The sequence below is a fragment of the Mytilus edulis genome, chromosome 14, assembly GCF_963676685.1.
Source record: "Mytilus edulis chromosome 14, xbMytEdul2.2, whole genome shotgun sequence".
NCBI classification, from domain to species: domain Eukaryota; kingdom Metazoa; phylum Mollusca; class Bivalvia; order Mytilida; family Mytilidae; genus Mytilus; species Mytilus edulis.
In genome coordinates this window covers 31,319,514-31,344,638 of record NC_092357.1, presented here as the reverse complement: position 1 = coordinate 31,344,638, position 25,125 = coordinate 31,319,514, and the positions used below count along the sequence as shown (strand labels likewise).

Here is a 25,125-nt window from a genome sequence, read left to right as displayed (position 1 = left end):
AAAAGAACATTTGTAAACTACAAAAGAAGTCTATAATTGGCGTATTCGTTCAGCAAAAGCACTATTCATGCATGAAACGCACTTATCATAAAGAAAAGTCAGCCAACTTTATTATTTCATACTTATATTACTGTAAAAATCGTTAATTCAAGGCTGATATATTTGTATGTATTCGAGTACAATAATGTTTGTTACCACAACAGTTAACATTCGCCTTAAATGAATTGATTATTGATGAGCTGAGGACATATTTATGTGTGGGTCTTATTGTGCCCTTAATTTAACAATTCAAAATAAAAAAAGTGTTATACATGTACATTTTATATCACATGCAACGTTGGGTCAATGTATCCTTTTAAAAGAAGTAACAATTATGTAGTTTTCACATATTTTGTAACACCATTGGTTTCTTTTTTATATGTGCATTTTTTTTTAAATGGCCTTTCAAAAGTAAAATCACAAAAATACTGAACTCCGCGGAAAATTCAAAACGGAAAAACCTTAATCAAATGGCAAAATCAAATGATAAAACACATCATACAAATGGACAACAACTGTCAAAATCTTGGCTTGATATGTTTAGACGAATTTTTATTTGTTAATTTTTCGATTTGGAAATATGGAGAAAATATCCTATTGCATTATTCTCATCAATAGCAAATATCGGAATAAATTATTAAAAAGCCAACAAAAAATGTATTGTTTCAAACAAAAAAAACACAAAATTATTACACTTTTATGTTATATGTGAGGTTGTCATTGTAATGTCATTTTTAACATTGCCTTTTAAGCGGGAGGTTTGGCATGCTAAAAAACCAGGTTCAACCCACCATTTTTTTTCATTAAAATTGTCTTTACCAAGTCAGTAATATGTCCATTGTTATATTATAGTTCGTTTCTGTGTGTGTTACATTTTAACGTTGTATTTCCGTTGTGTCATTTGTTTTCTCTTATATGTTAGTGTGAATTCACAGTACTATAACGTGTCACGGTACTTTTCTATCCCAAATTCATGTATTTGGTTTTGTTGTTATATTTGGTATTCTCATCGGATTTTGTCTAATGCTTAGTCCGTTTCTGTATGTGTTACATTTTAATGTTGTGTCTTTGTTCTCCTTTTAAATTTAATGCGTTTTCTCTCAGTTTTAGTGTGTTACCTCGATTTAGTTTTTTGTTCATCGATTTACAAGTTTTCAAAAGCGATATATTACTGTTTCCTTTATTTAAAGTTTATTGAAATATATCATATTTTTACCAATGACCTATATGGCCATAACAAAGGCAATGATTGAAGGATATTTGTTGGATTTGCTAGATAGTGTTCGTCTATCATTAATTTAAATTCAAGTCACCTTATTTTAATTTTGTTTTTGTTTTGTAAATTAAAAACATGATACACGTTCTATATAAATTTTGAACATGTAATAAATACAATAGTTGGAGTAGACTTACAAGATGGAAAACAAATTTGATCCTGGGTGAATTGTAAAAGTGATATATTATCATCCAGTTGGGCCGTTTTTCATGCTGACACGACGTGTCAGGTGACTCTGTTGATTCAACCTTATTATCATGTATCTTCACTAAACACATTATCAACATTGGCATAAAAGCAGCAGTTATTGCCTATGAATACAAAGCATACCATTTTTGCATAAACGATATTCAATATAACATAATTTTGTTAAAAATCACAATTTTGAAATTAACTTTTATTTATCAAATGAAAGACATAAATTAAATATCGACCATCAGTATTACAGAATGATTAGTATCCGTAACATCCCCCTTATATAATATTGAAAACAACTATAAGATAAACAAAACAAATTAAAAATTACCAATGTTTATTCTTAGATTTTAGAATTAAATGACAAGCCTCACTAAATATATTTTAAGATGGTATTCAGTAACTATATTTGCTATACATGTGCAAGAACTGGGGAAATAATAATGCATTGAGACCAGTCGACTTTTATATTTAAAGAAATACCAAGATCCTGTACGTTAGTAGTGCTTTGGTTTTTTTCAACATGACTGTGATGACCTTATTCATTTTAATGTTTATTAAATTTAGCGACTCTGTTACATTTACTTTTACTAGTTTCATCTTTTTGAGATGTTATAAATATTTTGTTCTTAGATACCTAAAGTAATATATAACATAAAAACTTTAATAGATGATCATGATAAACTCTCGGAGAGTTTCTGTGGAGAATTTGTGTGTATGACATCAATGAACAGAATAATTTAAGAGCTTATCAGATTTATTTTTGTTGTTACTTTTTCATAGGCAATTTACCTTAACATTCGATGTGTAACTGAGCTTTTCGCCTTTCCAAATCTTATCCAGCCTTGATTGACAGGCAGCATGTCCCATAAACTTCATCAGTGTAAACTTTTCAGCTATTTCCAATATTGTGGTATAGTTATATCCTTCCACCTCTGTCATCAATAGTGTCCTAGCCCTGTTTTTATCCTTGCAATATAATTCTGTCATCACATTATATGCAAGGTCTTCATATTGCCTGAAAAGTATTTTCTTGAAACTTACAATATCAAGATTATACTTGCTCTAGAAAGGCAGTTTGCTTTCGTTTAGTACAGATTAATAGCCAGGAGTACTTATAAATGTCTATGTAACCAAAAACAACAGTTACAAGTATTATCCACATCTGTTCTAAACAAATTGATGTGGTTATCTCCTTGTTCAAATGTTGCCATTTGTAGCAATGTTTGCTGTTTCAAAATTTATATTATGTAGTTTTATTCGTTATCTAATCCTTAGCTTTTCAAATTGAGTTTCAAGTCAGGGAAATAAAATTGAGAATGGAAATGTGGAATGTGCCAAAGAGACAACAACCCGACCATAGAAAAAAACAACAGCAGAAGGTCACCAACAGGTCTTCATTGAAGCGAGAAATTTCCGCAGCCGGAGGCGTCCTTCAACTGGCCCCTAAACAAATATATACTAGTTCAGTGATAATGAACGCCATACTAATTTCCAAATTGTACACAAGAAACTAAAATTAAAATAATACAAGACTAACAAAGGCCAGAGGCTCCTGACTTGGGACAGGTGCAAAAATGCGGCGGGATTAAACATGTTTGTGAGATCTCAACCCTCCCCCTACACCTCTAGCCAATGTAGAAAAGTAAACGCATAACAATACGCACATTAAAATTCAGTTCAAGAGAAGTCCGAGTCTGATGTCAGAAGATGTAACCAAAGAAAATAAACAAAATGACAATAATACATAAATAACAGCAGACTACTAACAGTTAACTGACATGCCAGCTCCAGACTTCAATTAAACTGACTGAAAGATTATGATTTCATCATATGAACATCAGGCACAATCTTTCCCGTTAGGGGTTTAGTATCATACCATCATAACATATATGAGAAGAACATAACCCGTGTCATGCCAACAACTGGTTTTTGAATAAATGTGTTTAGTTCCGATGCAAAGACCCTATAAGTGAATCAATAGTAAGTATATATATTTTAGCAAATAAATTGAATTATTTAAAGCCGAAATAAAATGCCTCTGTTTAATGTGTGTTTAGAGAGTGTGAAACGGTAATGAAAAAAGTCAAAAAGGTTAAATTATCGGCATTGATAAAACTTTCAACGCACGTTATTTGTGTAGTAAATTAGTATATATTATTGAGACATGTCATCTGTTATCAGATGGTAAGTTGCGTGTGATTTTGTGTTGCCATTTAACTGATTAATATTTATCGTCTTTTTTTTTCTTAATCAAATTACTCTCTATATTTGACGCTTACCTAGAACTTTCCCACAAATCTGTCCTTTGATCAACGAATGATTCAGAGCTGGACTTTTCAGCAAGCTTTTTGGCAAGGGAACTTGCATATAATGCAGAACCTATATGTGTTTTTTAAAAAGGAACTGTCAGTAGTTTACTTCATGTATTTCAGACGATTTAATAATAAAGAATTATTAAGGTATGAAACCTATTATCACAATAATAACTAATAATATACGTTTGTGATTTTGAGGTACTTTAATGACACTTAAAATTTACATTGTTAATAAATGTATATGCCATTTGTTCCTGAACTATACAAAAAATATGTGATTTTATCGATTGACGGACCAACTAAGCGTGTATGGTTGTAGCCAAATTAAAGAGACAGTAGTCAATTTACTGCATATATCATAAACCCGAATAAAACCAACAAGCTACAGATGTTGATGAACACAAGAACGAAAGAAACAAACGGTAAGAGTCTAATTTTATGGGTGCAAAAAACGACAACATATCAACACTAAAAATATTCTTATAAAGGAAAGCATACAATTATTATTATATGACTATTATAGTAAATAAAGATCTAAGACTGCAAAAACATATAGTTTCGCCCTAAACGAGACCTTAAAACTGAAGTATTGTGAAGTTAAAATGGAATATAATTCATACCTTTAATCATCAAATAAAAACTTACATATATAGTCATTGTTTTCTTTCTTCCAAAATATCATTGCCAAATTTCTTCGGTCAATTAAAACTGCCCATATGAATAAATGCTTGAAAATATCTCCCTCATATATGTCATGTGTTTTCTTTTTCAAACCTGTGAACACAATCATCAAATAATTAATCCAATGCTTGCAATACTAATTTTTCATGGAATAGTTACAACTACAGACTGAAGCAAAATTAGTGCTCATAAAAATTTCTTCTCCGATGATTTCTCCTGGAAAGTTGTCAGAACTCAAGAAGTCACATAAAATATCATTTCTTTGGGTTGGTAATTTTCTATAGAATTTTGATGATGGTGGATGGTTGTGGTTATTTTTCCGGAGCACCTAAGGTTGTAGTCATAAAACTTTGCTCAGTGCTCAGAGTACAAAAATAATGCTCCAAACATGAAATCCAGCATTTTGATTACTCGATTTTGGAGTTTCGAAACTAAATCGAAAGTTATATGACTTCAAGGCCTAACATCACCCTCAGGTTTTGGTTGGGTTCGAGTTGCTAAGTCTTCAGTTTTCATTGTTGTGTCTTGTGTACTTTTATTTGTCTGTTTGTCTTTTTTTCATTTTAGCCATGACATTGTCAGTTTATTTTCGATATATGAGTTGGACTATTCCTCTGGTAACTTTAGGCCCTTTTATGGATATCACTACATTGTAGGTTCATTAAGTGCATTATGAATGATAGCCTGCCAAAGTACTAGACCTATACGCTGAGTCGCATTTTCAACATGCAAGTTCACAATGCAGCAGTCTGTAGGATGACAATATATTCTATATCCGCATATTAGGGGAGGGTTTGGATCTTGGTAACGTGTTGAAGTCTGCACAATCTGTATGCATACACTTGTCCCAAGTCAGCTGGAGCCTGTTATTCGGTGGTTGTTGCTTGTTGCTGTGTTACATATTTGTTTTCCGTTACATGTTTTTTGTATAGAATTTAGCATGTTTATGCAGTTAGTTTTTTATGTTCGAATTGTTTTACATTTGCTATTTCGGCTGATTAGCTAGGGGGTATGAACTTTGCTCATTGATGAAGACAGTACGGTAACATATAGCTGTTAATAACATTAACGGTGCCTATTTTTATACACCACTTCTGTGTCATTTGGTAATGACTTGTCTCATTTGTAATCACACCACACCTTCTTTATGTATATAATAGTCAGGGATCTGATGTTCCGTAGTTGTTCTTGTAGTTTCATACATGTTTCTCGTTTCTCGCTTTATTATACAGATAAGACCATTAGTTTTAACGTTTGAATGGTTTTACACTAGTTATTTTTGGGGCCCTTTATAGTTTTCTGTTCGGTGTGAGCCAAGGCTCCGTGTTGAAGACCGTAGCTTGACTTATAATGGTTTACTTTGATAAATTGTGACTTTGATGGAGAGTTGTCTCATTGGCGGTCGTACCACCTCTTCCTAAATATATTGACCACGATCCGACAAGCCTTTACTTTCAATTTTTGATTTTGTGTGCTAAGCGACGAAACGGCGATTACGAATTTTAAGACCAATATTCTACCATATATGCAATATTGATGGTTTTATGCAAAGATGATTAAATTGTCAGGGATATTATTTTGAATGCCGTTTACTTTCACATGCAATTGATATTTCATTCGTGTTGTTTCATGCAAACGTATGGCAGATTGCCACGTTGAAAATAGTCTGACACAATTCATGTTTTTTTCACAATAATTAGACCGATACAGTAACATATTGTTAAAATCTGTTGTTGACGACATGACATCACTCGATATACTTTTTTTTCTTTCTGTTACCTGTTCGTCAATCTTAAATTCTTCGTTTAGAATGTACAAATGTAGGTGGATGATAATACCTTTTTTGTCCTCATTTTCTTTAAAAGGTTTCCATTGTCCGCTTCCAAGTATCTTTTTCACAACTCCATTTACCGTGTTCACAATGTTCTTCCTATTGTCTCGCTCACACATCTTAAAGAAATAAATTTAGAAATATGATTCATGAAAAAAAAAAAAAAATTTGATCGTAAGTAGACTGCAAGACTTACGACCATTATAGTCGTACGATAGTTTATGTTTAAGTTCATACCCAATGTATAAGTCCAAAAAAAGTACAAAGATATATCTGCAACATACGGTATAGTGTCTTAACTTTGAATCGTGTTATATTTGATAAATGTATGATAATGTTCTTTTTCTGAAATTTCTTTCAAATATTTGTTTCTGCATTGCATTATTACTCGATGTCGACATGCCTTTTATTCTGTCACTGACAACAAAAGGACTGTTCCTAATCATGTTTAATTCTGATCTTATACAATGACTTTAATTTGAATAGACTGTGTTTTGGTCATTACGTTCCTCGTAATCAGCCAAATCATTGATAAGGTTATTTCGTTTTGCTGCAAAATATAGCAATGTTAACATGATACGAAATCAAAGGACCTCAGCGATGTAGAATGATAACTTTTCAACACATGTATAACACATTTAACGAATTAACGAAATATTATAATAACTTCTAGTGAAGAGCTGAAATGGTTTGTATTCATCTTCCAACTCTGTTATATTTTATCAAAACTACAATGAGAAAAATTGAACAAAGCAGGTTTTTGCTTCAAGGCCGCCTTACCAATATAAAGCTATCATTTATATACCCTTTTGTCAAATATTCAGCTTTGAGAGTTCAAGATGAAATTAAGTCCAGATTAGTTCCTCAGACGCAGAAACTGTAAAAAGTAAAGTCTTCAATTTTGTCTATTCGTTTATTTATTCATCTTTTATTATTTTCAATCGTTTACAAGAATGTTTAATGAAAATATTTCGAGGAAAGGTCATATACATAAACATATGTCTGTTTTATGTTGGTTACTGCAAAACGTTTATGCTTTGAAGTCTTAATTCTAACATAAGGTCTAATACCTCATTTACAATGTAAAACCTAAAAATACTGAAATCCTCCGTAAATGTTACACAATCTCCTTCCTTTTTTCATTAATGTGATCTACCGAGTAAGACTATTTAGCGGGTTTGAGCAACATGACGGGTGCCATATATGGAGCAATATATGTTTCCCCTCCGGGTCACCTGAGATAACCCCAATTTGTTGGTGGGTTCGTGATGCTTAGTCTTTAGTTTTCTATGTTGTGTTATGTATACTTTAATTTTGTTTATTGAGTATGAATTAAAGATCTTCAATGTTATAACAATTACCTTTGAAATCCACTCTCCTGCATAACAACCGTTGTGCTTAAAAGAAGAAACTTCTAATTATGGATTGTCAGACTTTCATCTCCTCGAATTGAATTATTATGCAACATAAAGAAAGAATATCTTGGCGAGATAACTGTCAGTGTATATATTTTGTATACATAGGTCGTACATTTTACAAACCGCTCCAAAAATTATTATTAAACACTAGTGAAAGCATTTAGTATAGGAGTTTTTAATCATATCAATTGTTAGCACATAAAAACTAACGGGAATTCTTTTTGGTCATATGTTTTATATTTCATATATTTACTATGCAAAATATATACAACACAAATGTATGTGTGTCATAAACTACATGCTGATGATATCCGAATTTATCATAAACTTAGCACTGATATGATAGCTTTTGCATGTGTGTAATGAACGGAAGTACACAAGCCATAATTTCCCACCCAGGCTGATACATTGTAACCCATATAAGAGGCATCACGTGTACAAAACCAATAATAGTGCATCTCATGCAAGTCAATTCCGGTATTTCCGGTATCAGTTGTTTACTTTTTCATTGTGACGTCAGATATTTTGTATCAACATTTACGGGAAATTGTGTGGGGATAGTTTAGTACTTGCTAACAAATGCCATTGACAATTATGAATCATTTTATAGTACAACAAACATGGAGTAAAAATGACTGTAAACCCCTTCCAATCTATAATGTTTCAAAATGCCTCTATAGGTAAAAATAACATAATATTAAATAAATATGGAGGTAGTGGTGTTATTGTTGGGCAATTATAGTGTATTTGTAACGTTGGATTCATAATGTAACTTTTTTATAAGGTTTTGACTGCTTTTTTTATTTTTTTTGTTAATTTACCATACATAAAACAATTGTCGGAAGTATATGATAAAGTTATTAATACATGGCCTTTTCCATATCGGGCCGGGTATCATCCCTCGGGCCATATCAGCACCTCGACTACGTCTCGGGCTGATATGGGGATTTCGGGATGATACCCGGGCCGTTTAGGAAAAGGCCATGTATCAATCTCTATATTTTGTATATTAACAATATAAGAGAAAACAGCACTTGTTTTGTTTCAACTTTTCATAAAAATTAAATTTTCGACCAAAAAAATCCAACATTATGTTAAAGAGAATATATGTAACATGTATTAAGAAGTACATTATGACAGATGTCTATAAACATTTCAAAAATGTAGTCGATTAAAGCATTATATACATGTAACGGTATAAATAAAGGTCAAAATTAACTCTTCTTCATTCATGTTATTAGATATTTTGAGAATAAATACAAATACATGTAAGTTAAATAGATATTTTAAAGGTTATGTATACATAATAAATGATATATGGAAATTGTTCTTCTTTCCTTGGTTAATTTTTGAAGAACTGGAGGAAATAACTGTTTGATATCGTGTATGAACTTATTTTCTGAATGCAAAACATGTATGTTTTAGGGCTGTAATGACGATGTCGAAGGTAACTTTAGGTTTGCATTCAGTCTTCTCATCCGTCAGTACAAAAAGTTACTGATCAAGTTCGAACTTTGTTCTGTTCTGTAATTTTGAGCTGAGTTATGGACCTTAATATTAAGGAATGGAAATATAGGTCTATAATGAAATGTTACAAATCAATTTTGATCCGCTTTGCAAATCTAAGAAAAATAAATATTTTGTTCCAGTACAACGAGTTTTTAAGTTGAAGGTGACAATAATCATCCAGCCAATACTCACAGAACGCTTTTTATGAATCGAACTCCTTTTAAAACCAAGCTTTTATGGTCCATAAATAAACCTGTATTTAGATTTTTAATTGTGAGCTCATTTTTCAAATTGATAAACATTGGCATCCGAAAAAAAAACCCAGTGTATGGTTTCCTTATAAATTAAATATACATAGCGTGTTTTCAAAAAGCTGAATCTAAATCCGTATTGAAAGTTTGGACTTTTAGCCCAAGTTTCAAAATTATACCCTACCAGGGTCTCAACTTAAATTTATTCAACCACAACTATATATTGATTGATTTGTTTGAAATGTTGAATCTTGCCATGAATTTTGATTGTGGGCTTAGTTATCTACTTGGTCTACATAGAGGTCCAAATTATTCTGATTGCTTTCTGTAGATTCTATGTTATGCTGATTCTGATTATACACTAAGATTTTTAATAATGACACATAATAGGTAAATGTTTAATTTAGTATATATTTTATTTCTTTTACCACTCAGTTCTAGTCAATATTATGAGCTGTGTCAAATATTCAACTGCACTTCAAATTCGTTAGTGTTTTAAGCATAAATTATGTGTCTATACTTGCCCAAGCTATTAGAAGTTTGCGGTCGTATAAAGCTGCGCACAGCATTTTATACCTAGTGTTGCAGATTGTACCCATAGGAGCATAACTAGCTAATGTGCAAGTTATTAAGACTACAATGTATAGTGATTACTTGTCTCAATTTTTTATTATATCACATTTTCTTGTACTTATTCTTTTAAACTATACTAACATTTATCTTTATTTATAATGGAATTAAAACAAGCGCAGACTTTCAATTATATAGAAGAATGATATCATCTATGAAACAAAAGGTTTTGTTAATTTTAAAGAGACTGAGCCGTGTGTTAACTTGTATGTAACTGATTTCATATGATCAGTCGTTCATGCACTTCCATGTTGTTAAATAGACTCATCATAGATACCAGGATTAAAATTTTATATTTATAGGTCAAACATGCGTTTCGTCTACAAAACACTCAACAGTGACGCTTGAATAAAAAATAATAAAGCCCAACTAATATACAAAGTTGAAGAGCATTGGTGATCAAGTATTCCTAAAGGTTTTGGTAAATATTAAAGTCAATTATTTCATTCTGCAAAGTCACGCACTCCATGCATGTATAACAAGTCGCAGATCTAGACTTACCTCTAAAACATATAGATCCTTTAGATTTTGTTGTAAAAACGCTGTAAGGAATTTTCTATCCTGGATATAATCAAGCACTTGTTTTACAATTTCTTCTTTTTTGTCCACCAATGCATTTTTGAAAAGTATTGATAATATGCTGTCTTTGTTCCCCTATTTAAAATGAAATTATGTCTTTCAATATTATATAAACTATGATTTAGGTTGTGAGGTTGAGTTAACGGTAGAAAATAACCTATCCAAGTAGAATCAGATCTTGATGACCTAACACAGTTTGAATAATTATATAATGCATTTGATGAAAAACAATATAAAAGATACCCGTTAAATACAACTGACAAAGTACTATTTTGAAAGTATCTATCCCATAAAATTTGAGATAAAGGATACAACATGTACAGTTAAGTTTGTCTCATATCTTGATCTTAATTAAGAAATTGACAATGAAGGTCGACTAAAAACAAACCTTTACGACACAATGGATAATTTCAGCTTCCAAATTGTCAACTTTCCTTTTTAGTGTAACGTAATTCCAATAGCGCACAATTTTTTGTTGATATAGCATTCCATGGCTGTTTTTTCCTATCATGATTTCCATATTAGAGGGTTCGTGCTTGTAAATAAAGGCACCAGTAGTATACCGCTATTCAAAACTCGTAAATCGGTAGACAATAAACAAAATCGGGGTAACAAACTTAAACTGTCGGAAACTCATTGAATATAAGGGGAGAAAAACGACTCAACATTAAGATATAATACACACACAGAAACGGAATGTACGAGAATCCCAACCCCGTTTTCCGAATTTGACCTTTTAAGTTAATTCTAACAAGGGTTGTACCAGCATGAGCAGCATCCCGGACATATTATGGTTTTAAACCACTAAATAATTTCTAAAAGATTATGACAGATTTTCCTACGCAAATTTCGCAGTGACTTTTTCATTTTTGATAAGTTTGGAAACATTATACAGTCATGACAGTTTTATACAATTTTCTGGAAATATACATTTTAAAAATTAACTTAACGGAAAGTACAGTGTTCAAACTAAGGGGATCAAACAAATATTACGATTTCGGACATGACAAAATTCACCTAAGCCCTTGATTAAGAGTTGAGGAAATACCACTGACGTATACTGATTTTCTATAAAATTATAATGGTTTTGTGGAGAGCAAAGAAATACATGGCAGTGATATTTGGAACAATCACTTTGGAAATGAGTTTTGCCAGTATATAAAAAAGTTTGGCCTTTTATTGGATTTATTCGATACGTCTCGTGTTTATAGTTTTGTTGGGTCATAGTTTTTTTTAATCGTCATTAACTTTGGTCACATATGCTTAGTTTTGTCGCTCGTTTTTTGTCTTTCTATGTTTTGTTTTGTTTACTACGGTCTGTATTGTTCTATTTAAGCCATGGCGTTTTCAGTTTATTTTGTTGTTTTCCCTTTTTAAAACTTTTTACTTTAATAAATCTTCTTCTTCAATATTTCCATTAGTGATAGCAAGGACAAGCTGATTGATATTTTTAGAGGCTTAAATCACCAGCAAAACCATTGCACAGAGTTGGCTAAATAACAGGTATATAATTATTAAGTCAGGAAGACATTTTACAAAAATTGAAATATACCTGTATCATCTGCAATAAGTTGCTGTTTTGTAAATTGAATACTTCTTTCTCTGCAATATCTGGTCTGTCCCACAAATCGGCATACTTAAGTATGTTTTCTATAATCTCATAATCCTGTTTGTTTTCTAAATGTGTGTATATGATATATAAAAATATATACATTACTCAATTATATACTTTATGACATTTTTTGTATTTATTAGATTGTTTAAAGGGGAGGGGCGTCAGATGACAAACATGAAAAAGAACAGTTTTAGTGTCCAATAAGTTAACAAAGGTTCCTACGTAAATATATTTTGCAAATACCGATTATAACAGTTACAACCTTTCTTAATACTTGAACTGTTTATTCATATATATATATAAAGAGTAAACCGTATGTAAAGTGTATATGATAGTACATACAAGAATATCAACGTGGCTATTCCAGTAAAACAAATTCTGTATTATATTACAACATTTAACTAGAAATACCTATTAGTAAGTGGTAATGACTCGAGTAGGTGAACAATAGTGTGTGCTTGGAGATGCGAAAAATGTAAACCACCATCAATAGTGTTTTCCTCTGCGTTCTTACTCAGCTTCGTTATTGTTCAACACAAATGCATAATACAGATATTTCTAAATTATTGTTTGCGGAAAAAGCATACTGATAGAAGATAGTCGAACATAGTCTAACCTTTGCACAACAACTGAAAAAGTATATCTTGAATGGCCTTGTCAAAACTGTGTGTTGTATCGTTTATCGAGTGCACGTGAATCTGAAAAAAAAAAATTATGTATTTCAACCGGGTTTAGATAATTTGTCTGAGCCGTGTGTATTTAAATCACTGAACTATGTTGGATAGGGGTTTGACATCGCCACCATGTTCAATACCGCTATATTCTGTTAATTTTTAAATGACATAAAGAATAGAAATTAGAATATATCAAACAGACAAATGAAACGAAAACAGCCACAAATGGGTCTTCAACCCAGCGACAAAATCCCGCAGTCAGAGGCAGGTTTCAACCGGCCCCGAAAATAAAAATACAAACCAAAGAGGCTCCTTTATTAGGAAAGCCAAAAATTGCGATGGGGTTGATAATGCTTTGTGAGATTTCAACTCAAAGATCATACAGTTAACTGTCATTGCTAACTTACATATTTTACATTTCACTTAGCCTCTGGTGCAACCATACCACATTTTTTTGTGTACATAATGGAATGAAAAACCACAATTGATTTGATAGGAAAAGGAAGGATATAAGAAACTTAATATATTATCTCTTCAATATAAGTATGTTGTTGTTCCTGCGGACAAAGCTTCAAATAATAGTGTCTTTATATGTAAATCGTAATACTACGAGTATCTTGTAAAAGAATTAGGAATACATGAGCACTCAGGTAATCCCACATACAAAAACATATCATTTGACAAGGATGATATTTTGGCGAATCATAAGTCCTTCATGGCTTCAATGAAAATTGCATTGGACAACAAATCGGAGGACTTACCTTGTTTGTATTGGATACCTAAACTTCACAAAATTCCATACAAACAACAGTACATTGCCGGCTCATCTGCATAGTCCACTAAAGAATTGTCCATTAGATTGACTAAAATTATGTCCGCAGTGAAAAAGAGTCTTCAGAAATACCGTGAAACTGTTTACTCGCGTAATTGTATTAATCGTATGTGGATTCTTAAAAACTCTAAAGAACTTCTGGATAATTTTAAATCTCGGTCTTTTTCTGAAATTAGTTCTATCAAAACTTTTAAATTTTCAACCTTGTATACCACCATTCTCCATGTAAAATTGAAAAACCGTCTTATAGAAAAAATCCACAATGCTTTTCATCATGACAATACATTATACATTTATCACTTTGAGCTACCACAAGGCATATTTTGTTAATAGTGAACAAAAGGGTAAAACATGCTACACAGGGGAACAAGTGATCAGTATGCTGGAGTTTCTTATTGACAACACATTTGTTGAATTTGGAGGTAGACTTCTTCAACAAATTGTCGGCATTCCTAAGGGAACGAACTGTGCGCCTCTCCTTGCCGACCTCTTATTATTTTCATATAAATCGAAGTTCCTTCAGACACTTGTCAAAAACAAGAAGATCAAAGAAGCCAGGTTATTTAATTTCACTTTCAGATATATTGATGATGTTCTTTCCATTAACAATCCGAACTTTTCTGATTGGGTTCCATTAATATATCCACCATAACTAGAAATTAAAGAGACAACAGACAAGGCTTCCTCCACCTCATTTTTAGACTTCTGCCTCGAATTTGACACGCACAGTCATCTCAGTACCCGAATCTATGACAGACGAGACGATTCTTATTTTGAAATTATCAATTTCCCCCACCTTAGTTGCAATATACCAACTTCACCTGCATATGGAATATACATTTCCCAACTTATTCGGTATGCAAGAGCTTGCAGCTCCTACTCAGACTTTGTAAAACGTCACCAGTGTCTGAGCAGAAAGTTGATGAACCAGGGTTTCTTTTCTTAAAAAGTTCATCGGAAGGTGCCAAACACTTGTTGATAAATATTCCGTATCAACTTCACAAATAATACACGATGGTCTTGAAGTATAGATTGTGCGTACTGACGTTGTTAATCATCTGAATAACGTGTTATAATAGTATTCTTTTATTTGTCTCTATCAATATTCCTTTTACTGTTAAGTCTGATTTTGATATATCGATTTGACGTGACTCTGTGCTAATGTGTCCAATCATACTTTGAACGACAACATTATTTTATTTATTAATACTAGAACACACCCGTGATATCGCGGGTCCGTGAATGAATTAAAGTATATAACTATGCGCATGCCTTATTTTAGTATTAGTATTGTCATCTGATAAAGTCATGCCGATTATAAGATACACAGTTTTCTCTGCTTTCGAATCTTTGTGTTTGAACCCGTCGAACTGGAACTTATTAATTATTGGTAATATTAATTATTTGGAAAACAAAAGGTCCTGGAATGGAGTATTTTCCAATCAACAGCATTGTCATATATTAGTTCTAAATATAATTCTTTGATTCACTGTTTTATGTCATGTATGTCCGCTAACAAATTGAAAACTGTACCTATACGCCTTATAATTAGTCCAGATTTGTTATCTTACAAAGTCTTACTGATTAAAATACTACAATAGGTAACAATTTGACAATTTAGTTATGTCAACCCTGTGATTATGACCCATGTATATAGCATATTAATCCTGAATACACCGTTTGGTGGTGCGCCTGAACGTACAGATAAGGTAATAGGTTACAGGTGAATATACTATTGGTATCGGTATCGGACTCGACCCGGAACTTCTTAATTATTGGCAATATTAATTACGTGGAAAACAAAAGGGCCTGGAGTGATGTAATTTTTAATCTACATCTTTGTACTATATAAGTTAAATATAAAGTTGAATTCTTTGATTCGTCGTTTTTACGTGATGACGGCTGACAAATTGGACCTCGTAATTTCAGTATTATAGATTACTTTTACTTGGGAATCTTATCATACTTTGAATGACATTATTTTATTTATTAATACTTCTTTTACTGTTAAGTCTGTTTTTGTGATATACATTTGACGTGACTCTGTACTTATGTATCCCGTCGTACTTTGAACCACACTACTATTTATTTATTAATTTTACTTTTACTGTTAAGTCTGTTTTTTGTTAAATCTATTTTACGTGAAATTAGTCCTGGTATCTATGATGAGTTAATTTATGTATCAGGTCATACTTTGAACGACAACAGTATTGTATGTCTACCTGTGCGAATTTCAAACGCGCAATTATACACCAGTCCTTAAAACCTTCCATCCTTTATGGGTAGATTTGTCATAGATAAATAAAATCGTATAATGTAAGCAAAATGAGGATGTTTAATTTGATGTATGCCTTTTTGTTCTTCGTCGTTAAATTTGTTGTTTTTTATAGTGTTTGAGATGAAAACACAATGTTAACTGCTGTACCCCTATTTTTGACATTTTTACCGATTGTGTCTGTTTGTATTGTTCACGCATCGTTGACAATATAATCGAATTTGATGCGACTGTCATACAAGTGAGAGGTTTAGCTAGCTATAAAACTAGGTTCAATCCACCATTTTCTACATAAGAAAATGACTGTACCAAGTTAGGAATATGACAGTTGTCCAATCGTTTGATGTGTTTGAACTTTTGATTTTGCCATTTGATTTGGGACTTTCCTTTTAGAATTTTCCTCGGAATTCAGTATTTTTGTGTTTTTACTTTTTAATAGTAAGAGAATTCTTAAAAAAATACATATACAATGTAAAGCTTTTAATATAACTTGCAATTGATATTGACATCATTCAAAACATAGAAAAGGCACACACAGTAAATTTCAACAAAAAAAGGTTTTCTTATTTGTTTCAAAAATGTAAACACATTTTACACGAATGAATATGCATTCAGAACTTTACTGAACATACTTCAATTACAATTTAATTATAGTATGTGTAAATTATTTCTTCATGCTTTATCACATGACAAGGATGTGTCAAGAGGTTTCTTATTCTGTTTCAATATTTTGTGACATTGAAAACTTTGGTTACTATATGTGCAAATGTGTATACAATTGAGAAAGGAAATGGGGAATGTGTCAAAGCGACAACAACCCGACCATAGAGCAGACAACAGCCGAAGGCCACCAATGGGTCGTCAATGTAGCGAGAATTCCCGTACCCGTAGGTTTCCTTCAGCTGGCCCCTAAAAATATGTATACTAGTACAGTGATGACGTCACATTAAACTCCGAATTATAAACAGGAAACTAAAATTAAAAAAAGGATTAACAAAGGCCAGAGGATCCTGACTTGGGACAGGCGCAACGTTGCGGCGGGGTTAAACATGTTGATGATATCAACCCTCCCCCTATACCTCTAGTCAATGTAGAAAAGTAAACGCATAACAATACGCACATTTAAATTCAGTTCAAGAGAAGTCCGAGTCCGATGTCAAAAGATGTAACAAAAGAAAATAAATAAAATGACGATAATATATGAATAACAACAGACTACTAGCAGTTAACAGACATGCCAGCTCCAGAGAATAGTACAAGTTGAGATATATAAACACCTAAAGATGGTTACAAGGGCACGTCACCATCTAAAAATGGATAATTAACGATAGGAAATGAAAAATCATCTCTTTTATCATAAATTTTTGTATTAAGCTTCCCGCTAATGATACAAATATCAAGATCGAGGAAAGGGGCAGTGGTCATTATTAGTATTAGCTTTTTTTAAAGTATGTTTGAATATGTATGTAAATACAAATAAATGTTTGTATTTTTTTGTACATCGTAAATGTACGTTTCACATTCACAGGCAGAATGAACACAATAAAGATGACACTTCAACGATTTTACTTACCGTTATTTAAATCCACAAAGAATATAACATTCCAAAACGTGTGTAAAACATAGAAAGTCATATCTGTAATAAATTTAAAAGACCAAATATGGAGGTTGCATGCCAAATCTTGTTTAACGATATATTTAAACATAAATTTGCTATAAATGATACATACAAATTTCCATCTTGTCTCCAATGCACGTTTGAGTTTGTTTGCTAGTTTGTCACAATTCACTTTTTCAGAAATCCTCTCTTCCTGATTAAAACCATAAATGTATTTTGCTGCTTCTGCCATTTCAGATATGAATGTATCAGACAGGACACATTTGTCTTCGCTGTGATTATACAAAAGATTAATACGTCAGGTATGTTATTATGAATATAATTCTACATACCAGTCAAATGCATATTGGTACATGTGTATTGAGTTTTCATTTACAAAATAATATACAATTAAATATGAGCCATATGAACACTGAACCAATTTTAGAACTAATGGTAACTTTGAATTCAAGTTGAAATAGTTGATCATTGTTTAAATTTTAGCTTGAAATTCTCCTTTCGATGACTTTAAAGCATTATTGTATTTGATCGATGAATGAAAAAATACATTGATTTAATGGTCGGTTGATTGTTTAAACGTTGTACAGATATTAGCAACAGATTGTTATAAAGAACTGGGTCCGTGTGCATCAAATAATTTAAGGCAAGATTTATATCGAACATACGGATTGTTCTTTTAAAATTTATGTTACGATTAGATCATACCTTGAAAGGTTACATGCATATTAGCCCTTAAGTATACTGTTTGGAGTAGTTACTTTACTTAGTTACTTGACCCACTACAACACACAAACAAATGAAAAATACCAGCACATCTTTATTTTCTTATGAAAGTTTAGAATAAACAATAAAACAATACGAAACCAACCTTGTTCTAAAGGTACTTAATCTGTATCCCTTACAGATGAAGTCTGCAGCTCTTCCAGACCCTTCTAAAACTAAAACCGGATAATTCATCTTCAAGTATGTCATAGCGGTAACAAATGAGTTCTCGTCACCTCCAATAATTATCATTATTATAGGAACCTTCAAGTGATCTGTTATTTAGAAGAAGAACAAGTATGTTACAAAGCTTTCATTTATTGTTCTTATAAGTCTCAGAAATTAATATCGTATTTGATAAGTGAATAGACATCTGCTACATTAATGATGTCTGTATAACGATTTAGTATGCTTGCCTATTTCCAAAAAAAACCGTATAGGATTTTCGATATAATTAATCAAGGCGCCAAATGAATTTCTTTGTAATACAATGATCCTTAATTTAAAAGAAAAATTAAACACGGATATGTAGTATTGACACATGACACAAAATCAGAAAACAGCACGGCAAAAACATTTACTATAAGAGGAGCAGCTCTTGAATTGGCCTGTACTCAACATGGCAGTGAGTCTTTGAAGATATAGCACAATACCCACGTCATTTCAAATAAAAAAAAAGTCCAATTTAATTGTTTTGAGAGAAATTCTATTCATAAAAACATTCACAATTAGCGCTTAAAATTTGTATTTATAAAACTTAGGTTATTAGTAACATTAATTTAGAAAAGTTAATAAAAAATTGCCAAATTCTGTTATATCTTATTGTTGTACATGTATATAATTTCAAATTGTACCCTGTCCATTTAAATCAAGCCGGTTTAAACTCGCTTACTTATTTTGAAAACCGCTGTAGGAAATTTATTACAACTTATTTGCTATGAACAACATTTCGATAATTGTTTGTGTAAAACATGTAAGTACCGATTATCAGGTTGTCTGCATGTTGATATCGTAAAATATCAGCTGCGAGACATAATATGAAGCTTTTTGTCGAGTGAGCGCAGCGAACGAGATCAAAAAGCCTTCATATTATGTCGAGCAGCTGATATTTTACAATATTAATATGCCGATAACCTGATAATCGATTTATCGGGCTGTATTTGCGTCTTTTGGAAGTATTGTCTTAGTTTCACCAGCAACCGGAAGTTGACTTGATAAGTTCGGGTCAAACTTATCAACGTCGGTTCAAACATTATGACGTCGCTGATATGTCCGGGTCAAAGTTAGTAAGGCCAGATCAACGTATTTGACGTCACAAAGCCGTGATATGGAGTTTTATTAAGAGCTGAGGAGATTGATATAGACAGTTGGACGACCGATAAGTTCACATATCTCGAATGCAAATTATCTTCTGTTATATATCTAGTATGTGCAAGTACAAAGAGTACTTATTGATAATAAGGGACGATCAGGAGATATATGTTCGAGTTGCTGACGTTTTGTTTTATTTTGTTTAATTTTAAAGATTGTTCTTGAATTTTCTTTTGAATATGTTTTTAAATGACACATTGGAATAAAGCGCCTTTTGATGGATTTATTGATCGAATTTATTTATTCCAGTCATTCATTCGTTCTTTCGTATCAGTTATTCTTTGATCATTTCGTTTCAATAATTCATTTGTGCTTTTGTTTCAGTTATTCATGGATCAGTTTGCTCCAGTAATTCCTCTACTATTTGTATTATAGAGCTGTGGACCATTACCCAATAAAGCATTGACTTACCAGTGATGCAAGCTTCCAGAACATAGTCTGATTGACCCAAATGTGTAGCCTACAAGTATTTAAGTCTACATTTGAAGCAAAACAATTTCATTTTTATCAGAGCAAAAGATTCAATGTTTCCTTGAATAATTTATATTCGAAATATAAATAACTCATTCAAATACTAAAAAACAGTTATAGATATTAATGTATATCATCAAATATCTTCAAGTTGATTATATTTTTACATTTGAAATATTTTTATTACTTTAACAAAATGGTATTAAGTAGGCCATTTTTTGGCGGTCTTAACCGTCTGAATGCAACTTTTTTCAACGTTTTGAAACATATATTCTTATACGCTGTCAAACGATAACATTATGAGATTTGTTTTACACGTAAAACAATTTTTTTTTATTTTACTGGAGAATCACAGCTATATATTACACACACTGGAACAATGGCTTACATCAATCACGGGGAAGGCGTTTTAGCAGGGGGTAGGTAAGTGGAAGCTACGAAAACCTTAGGCCGTCACTAGACGTGTTGATTGGATCTGTTGATGAACTGTACTTTTTCCTTTGTTTTGATAATGTTGTTTGATTGGTTATATTTATATACATAACTCCTTTCTTGGTGTCTTATTTGGTGTATTTTACTGTTCGGTCTGGTTGGTGATGAAGACAATCGACAAATACATGTTTGAAAATGTTGAATTGACTTAAAAGTCTTTAATAAGCTGTCATTTTTTTCACTGCATCTATTATAAACGTTAAAATTGTCTCACCTTGTGATTGGTATTTTTCTCTGAAAGCTCATGAAAAACATGGGTTAAGTTTTTTTCTTCTTTTGCAAATTCTTCAACAATCTTCCCAACACTTGTATTTTCTCCGTCAGTTTTAAACCAGATTCCTAAAATGCAATAAACAATAATTATATCAATTTTAGTTTTAGTAATGATAATCATACTAATATAAATAATTAATGAGATGATAATTATATTAATTAAAATAGTGAAAAAATTATTAACTTACAATGTAGTACCAAACCCACTACTACATTGTACTTCGACTAGCGCTGCAGCTACTTATATTACCTCTATTACTGTTAGTTATAATACTAATGATGACAATTTTAGGAAAAAGACGAATAATTATATAACAATATTTTTTTTTCAAAAAGAAAAAGAAACGAATAGCACATCTTGAAAATATCTACGGCTTTTTTTATTTTGTTTTATTCGATTGGCACTGATGAGTCTTTTGTAGATAAACACGGGTACAAAATTCAAAGTTGTATGCATGATCAGTTTATTTATCTACACAATATTGCGATAATAAGGATTCAACATAAAACTCATCTGACTTTCTTTTTACTCAATGAATCCCATCTTATTCTCCTCTCTCTCTCAAATTGTTGCATCGAATTTATCATGTATATGGTCATACGTGTTTCTCGTTTTAGGTCACCGTGGTTAGTTTAATTAGACGTAGTCGTATATATTTCACAAGTGTATGGTATAGATGGATTAACGTGCATCGTCTTTTGATCATTCTTACTATGTTGAGGTTTTGTTTGTGTTTAAACCTAGTGCAGTCCATTTATTTCGTTGTTTTTAAGGTATACCTTTTCTATCAACTATACAATGTATTAGTTATGTCGTAAACCAATATGACTAATTAGTACCACGACTACATTGTTGTTCCTTTGTAGCAGCTGATCGTAATCACATCTAACTGTGGTTGAATTTTGTTTGTAGTGGCCTTTATATTCCTTTACGTTTGCATGATCTTTATAACGGTTGGTTGGTTTTAATTTGACGGAAACCCATGATATTGAAACATATCTATTCAGACTGAAAAACATATTCTGAACACAGAGATATGGTTTCCAGATGATGCTATTATCAAAATGACCATTTTAGACTTTAGTTCGTTATTTTGTATATAAATGAAGCTGTTAATTTTCCAATTCCGGGTCCTTATATAACTGATTATGTGGTGTTGGTTTTGCATATTGTTAAAGGCCGTATATTGGCCTCCAATCGTTACTTCTTACGTCATATGGTCTCTTGTAAAGAATTGTCTGATTGGCCATCAAACCACATGTACTTAATCTAAGATCAAACTAGTTGGTTCTTTCGATTTTTTTCTTCAAGTAGTGTCTATTTTTTCTTGTTGGTTGTACAAATGTACTATGATAATGTATTTATCTCGAATTTATATATTAATCACTTTTTGGTAGCATTATTTGTTTTAAATTAAATGATTTATGATAATAGTAAACAAACACACTCTCTTCTATTAAAATGTATTTTTTCTTCCATTTAAAATTGTAAAAATATAAGGTTATGCTACTAAACCAACACCACACAATCAGCTATAATAGGACCCTAAATAAGAAAATTAACGTAGTGTACAATGAGATCAACGCTTACTTGTTGTTTCCATTATTTCTTGTAAACCATTTTTAAGTTGATTTTTAATCGTTTCGTTAGGCAGATATTGGTTTGTTCCTCCAACAATGGAGAGAAATGCGACTGGTTTTTCTTCCTCCCATGTTTCATATGTGTCTTTCTGTACAGGAATACACTGCAAAATATAGTCTGGTTATAACGAAAAATATAAAAGTTGAACTTACAAAAGCTTTGAACTAATTAAAGACAACTTTAAAATTCACATTCCTTGCATTCAGTTTTAAACTTGAGAAACAATTATAATTCCAATTTTTCATAGTACATAGCAAATCGACATGTTTTTTGAAAGACCGATCAAATAATGATTGTGATCTTTGCTATTAAAACCACAAAACAGTCTTCTCAAAGAAACCAGCGAGTCCCGTGGTATATTTTTCAGGTCTAGATTCATTTGAGATTGCATGGAGGATGACTCATAAATAGCAAAAGGCAATCATCCTGCATGTAACGATCATCATATCAATTCATCTGGTGCTGCTCTGCTTTGTATGCATATGTTTAAATGATATGTTTTGACATTTGTTTACAATTGGATGTTTCTATCAAAATTGATTTACAAGCCTTTAACTATCTGTAGACTTTTAAACATAATATAAACGGGTTTTAAGTTAGTTCAAACTTCGTTTCTAAACTAATTTGGCAAATATTATTTTTTTCGGATGCTATACTTCCTGAATTTGCATCATATTTTACGCATTCCCAGCTTTCAAAGATTATGATTTGAATGTATCTGATGAAGAGTAATTTAAAAGAGCGCTTTTTATATAACAATTTCCAAAGTGTTTGGTATGTTTATTAAATACATACCAGTGGACAAAGTGGTCTGTCATGAGCCCCGTTGACGGTAGGAAATATCGAAGTTTGTGTATGTTTTGTCCTTAAATTAGAAATAAATGTTTTGATACAGTTCACATATATGAACTAACATATTATAATACAGAAAGAAGGTTCTAAAAAACTCATCATAGATACCGTTCATTGAATTTCAAACAATAGACACACCCTCTCTCAATTGTTTGTTCACGTGCCTCCATGTTTACGTAAATCTTCTTTTCTAAACAGTTGTAGTAAAACGTGTTGACCAATACGTTTTTTTTAACCTAGTACCGACATGTTTTGTGGTTTCCGGTCTGTTTATATCAGAATAGTTGCCTTATTTAAAAACAACTAATGCGTCTTATTCCGTTTTGTTGATAATGTAACTGATTTGGGATTTGAATTCATATCATAAAAGAGCAAGAAAGTTTAACCTAGTTGTTGAACATGATTCGTCTACAAATAATATGTGTATGGTACACTCATTCATTATCTTGATTTGTACACCCAAAACTATTTACAAGATTTGAACTATCGTATACTACAAATGTGTCTTGATTTCTTTTTTCGTCTTTTACATCTCAAATATATTTATAACGGTTTAGTGCCTTTATGTCATATTCGTAAATATTGCAGCATTGCAACCGTTTTGTGATGATAGGTAGACATATTCAATGAAATAGTCTACATTCTGCTTTTATATGGTCCGTTAAATCATTTAACATTTGGAATGTGTTCTGTTCTATAGTTTTAGTTATCAGTGTGTTAACTTTGGACAACCAGTGAATAGTTTAATGTAACTCACATATACAGCATGCATACTACCTTTCTTTTCAATACTTACTGAAAAATAAATACAAAGATATGTAATTTTAATAAAAAAATAATATAGATTGTTATAAGTTGTGTATTCAATTTCTAAATAAAGAAACAAATTAATTAAATGATTATTTTACGTACTAGTACATGTAGTAATATAATAAAACTATGTCATCCCTTGTTTCTCACTGATTCGATAATATACTCGAAAATCAATTTTAATATGAATCTGTCATTTTGGTCATAGTAGTTTTATAAAATATTGAATAATAAACTATTCAGTCAGTTACAGTCTTTCGATCAATTTTCATAATCTGTTGTGATAAATTGAATACTGTACAGATCATCCGGTGATTCATAAAAGGAAATAGTGCAGGTTTTTTTAATTCAAGTTTATGTTACAAAAAATATAAACACACAACAGTATTTTCAATATGACTAGACAACAACCGCGAAATCGTGGGCATTTATAGCTTGGTTGAAAGTATGTGAAGGACTGTGTAAACTGTTTACGGATGAATTTTTGTAAAAGGTTTTATGTCTGGAGAGTTTCAGAAACGGTATCAAAAGTCATAAATACTTAGAGACAGGACAATCAATTTATGCCCTCTCTCTCTCTCTTTTCCAAAGTCCGTTATTTTTTTATTATTTTTCTGTTAAATTCCATCATTTTCGCGTGAGTCTGATGTAGACGAAACGCGCGTCTGGCGTACTAAATTATAATCCTGGTACCTTTGATCACTATTTTGC

At 31.6% G+C, this 25,125-nt stretch overlaps 1 protein-coding gene across 1 annotated transcript in view; it reads right to left on the bottom strand.

Moving 5' to 3' along the window:
- The window catches only part of LOC139502919 (transient receptor potential cation channel subfamily M member-like 2), a 31,371-nt gene extending 7,730 nt beyond the window's left edge, over positions 1-23,641 (bottom strand). The window contains exons 1-15 of the mRNA XM_071292586.1: positions 23,548-23,641; positions 22,702-22,855; positions 21,052-21,176; positions 20,286-20,334; positions 18,610-18,778; positions 17,854-18,013; positions 12,959-13,040; positions 12,280-12,404; positions 10,650-10,802; positions 7,702-7,737; positions 6,348-6,459; positions 4,474-4,602; positions 3,793-3,892; positions 2,303-2,528; positions 1,453-1,626 (exon numbers count right to left, since the gene is read on the bottom strand). Coding sequence (XP_071148687.1) covers positions 1,453-1,626; positions 2,303-2,528; positions 3,793-3,892; positions 4,474-4,602; positions 6,348-6,459; positions 7,702-7,737; positions 10,650-10,802; positions 12,280-12,404; positions 12,959-13,040; positions 17,854-18,013; positions 18,610-18,778; positions 20,286-20,334; positions 21,052-21,176; positions 22,702-22,714 — 1,653 coding nt within the window. The 5' untranslated portion in view covers positions 22,715-22,855; positions 23,548-23,641. The remainder of the gene's footprint in view (positions 1-1,452; positions 1,627-2,302; positions 2,529-3,792; positions 3,893-4,473; positions 4,603-6,347; positions 6,460-7,701; positions 7,738-10,649; positions 10,803-12,279; positions 12,405-12,958; positions 13,041-17,853; positions 18,014-18,609; positions 18,779-20,285; positions 20,335-21,051; positions 21,177-22,701; positions 22,856-23,547) is intronic.
- Between the last annotated feature and the right edge of the window lie 1,484 nt (positions 23,642-25,125).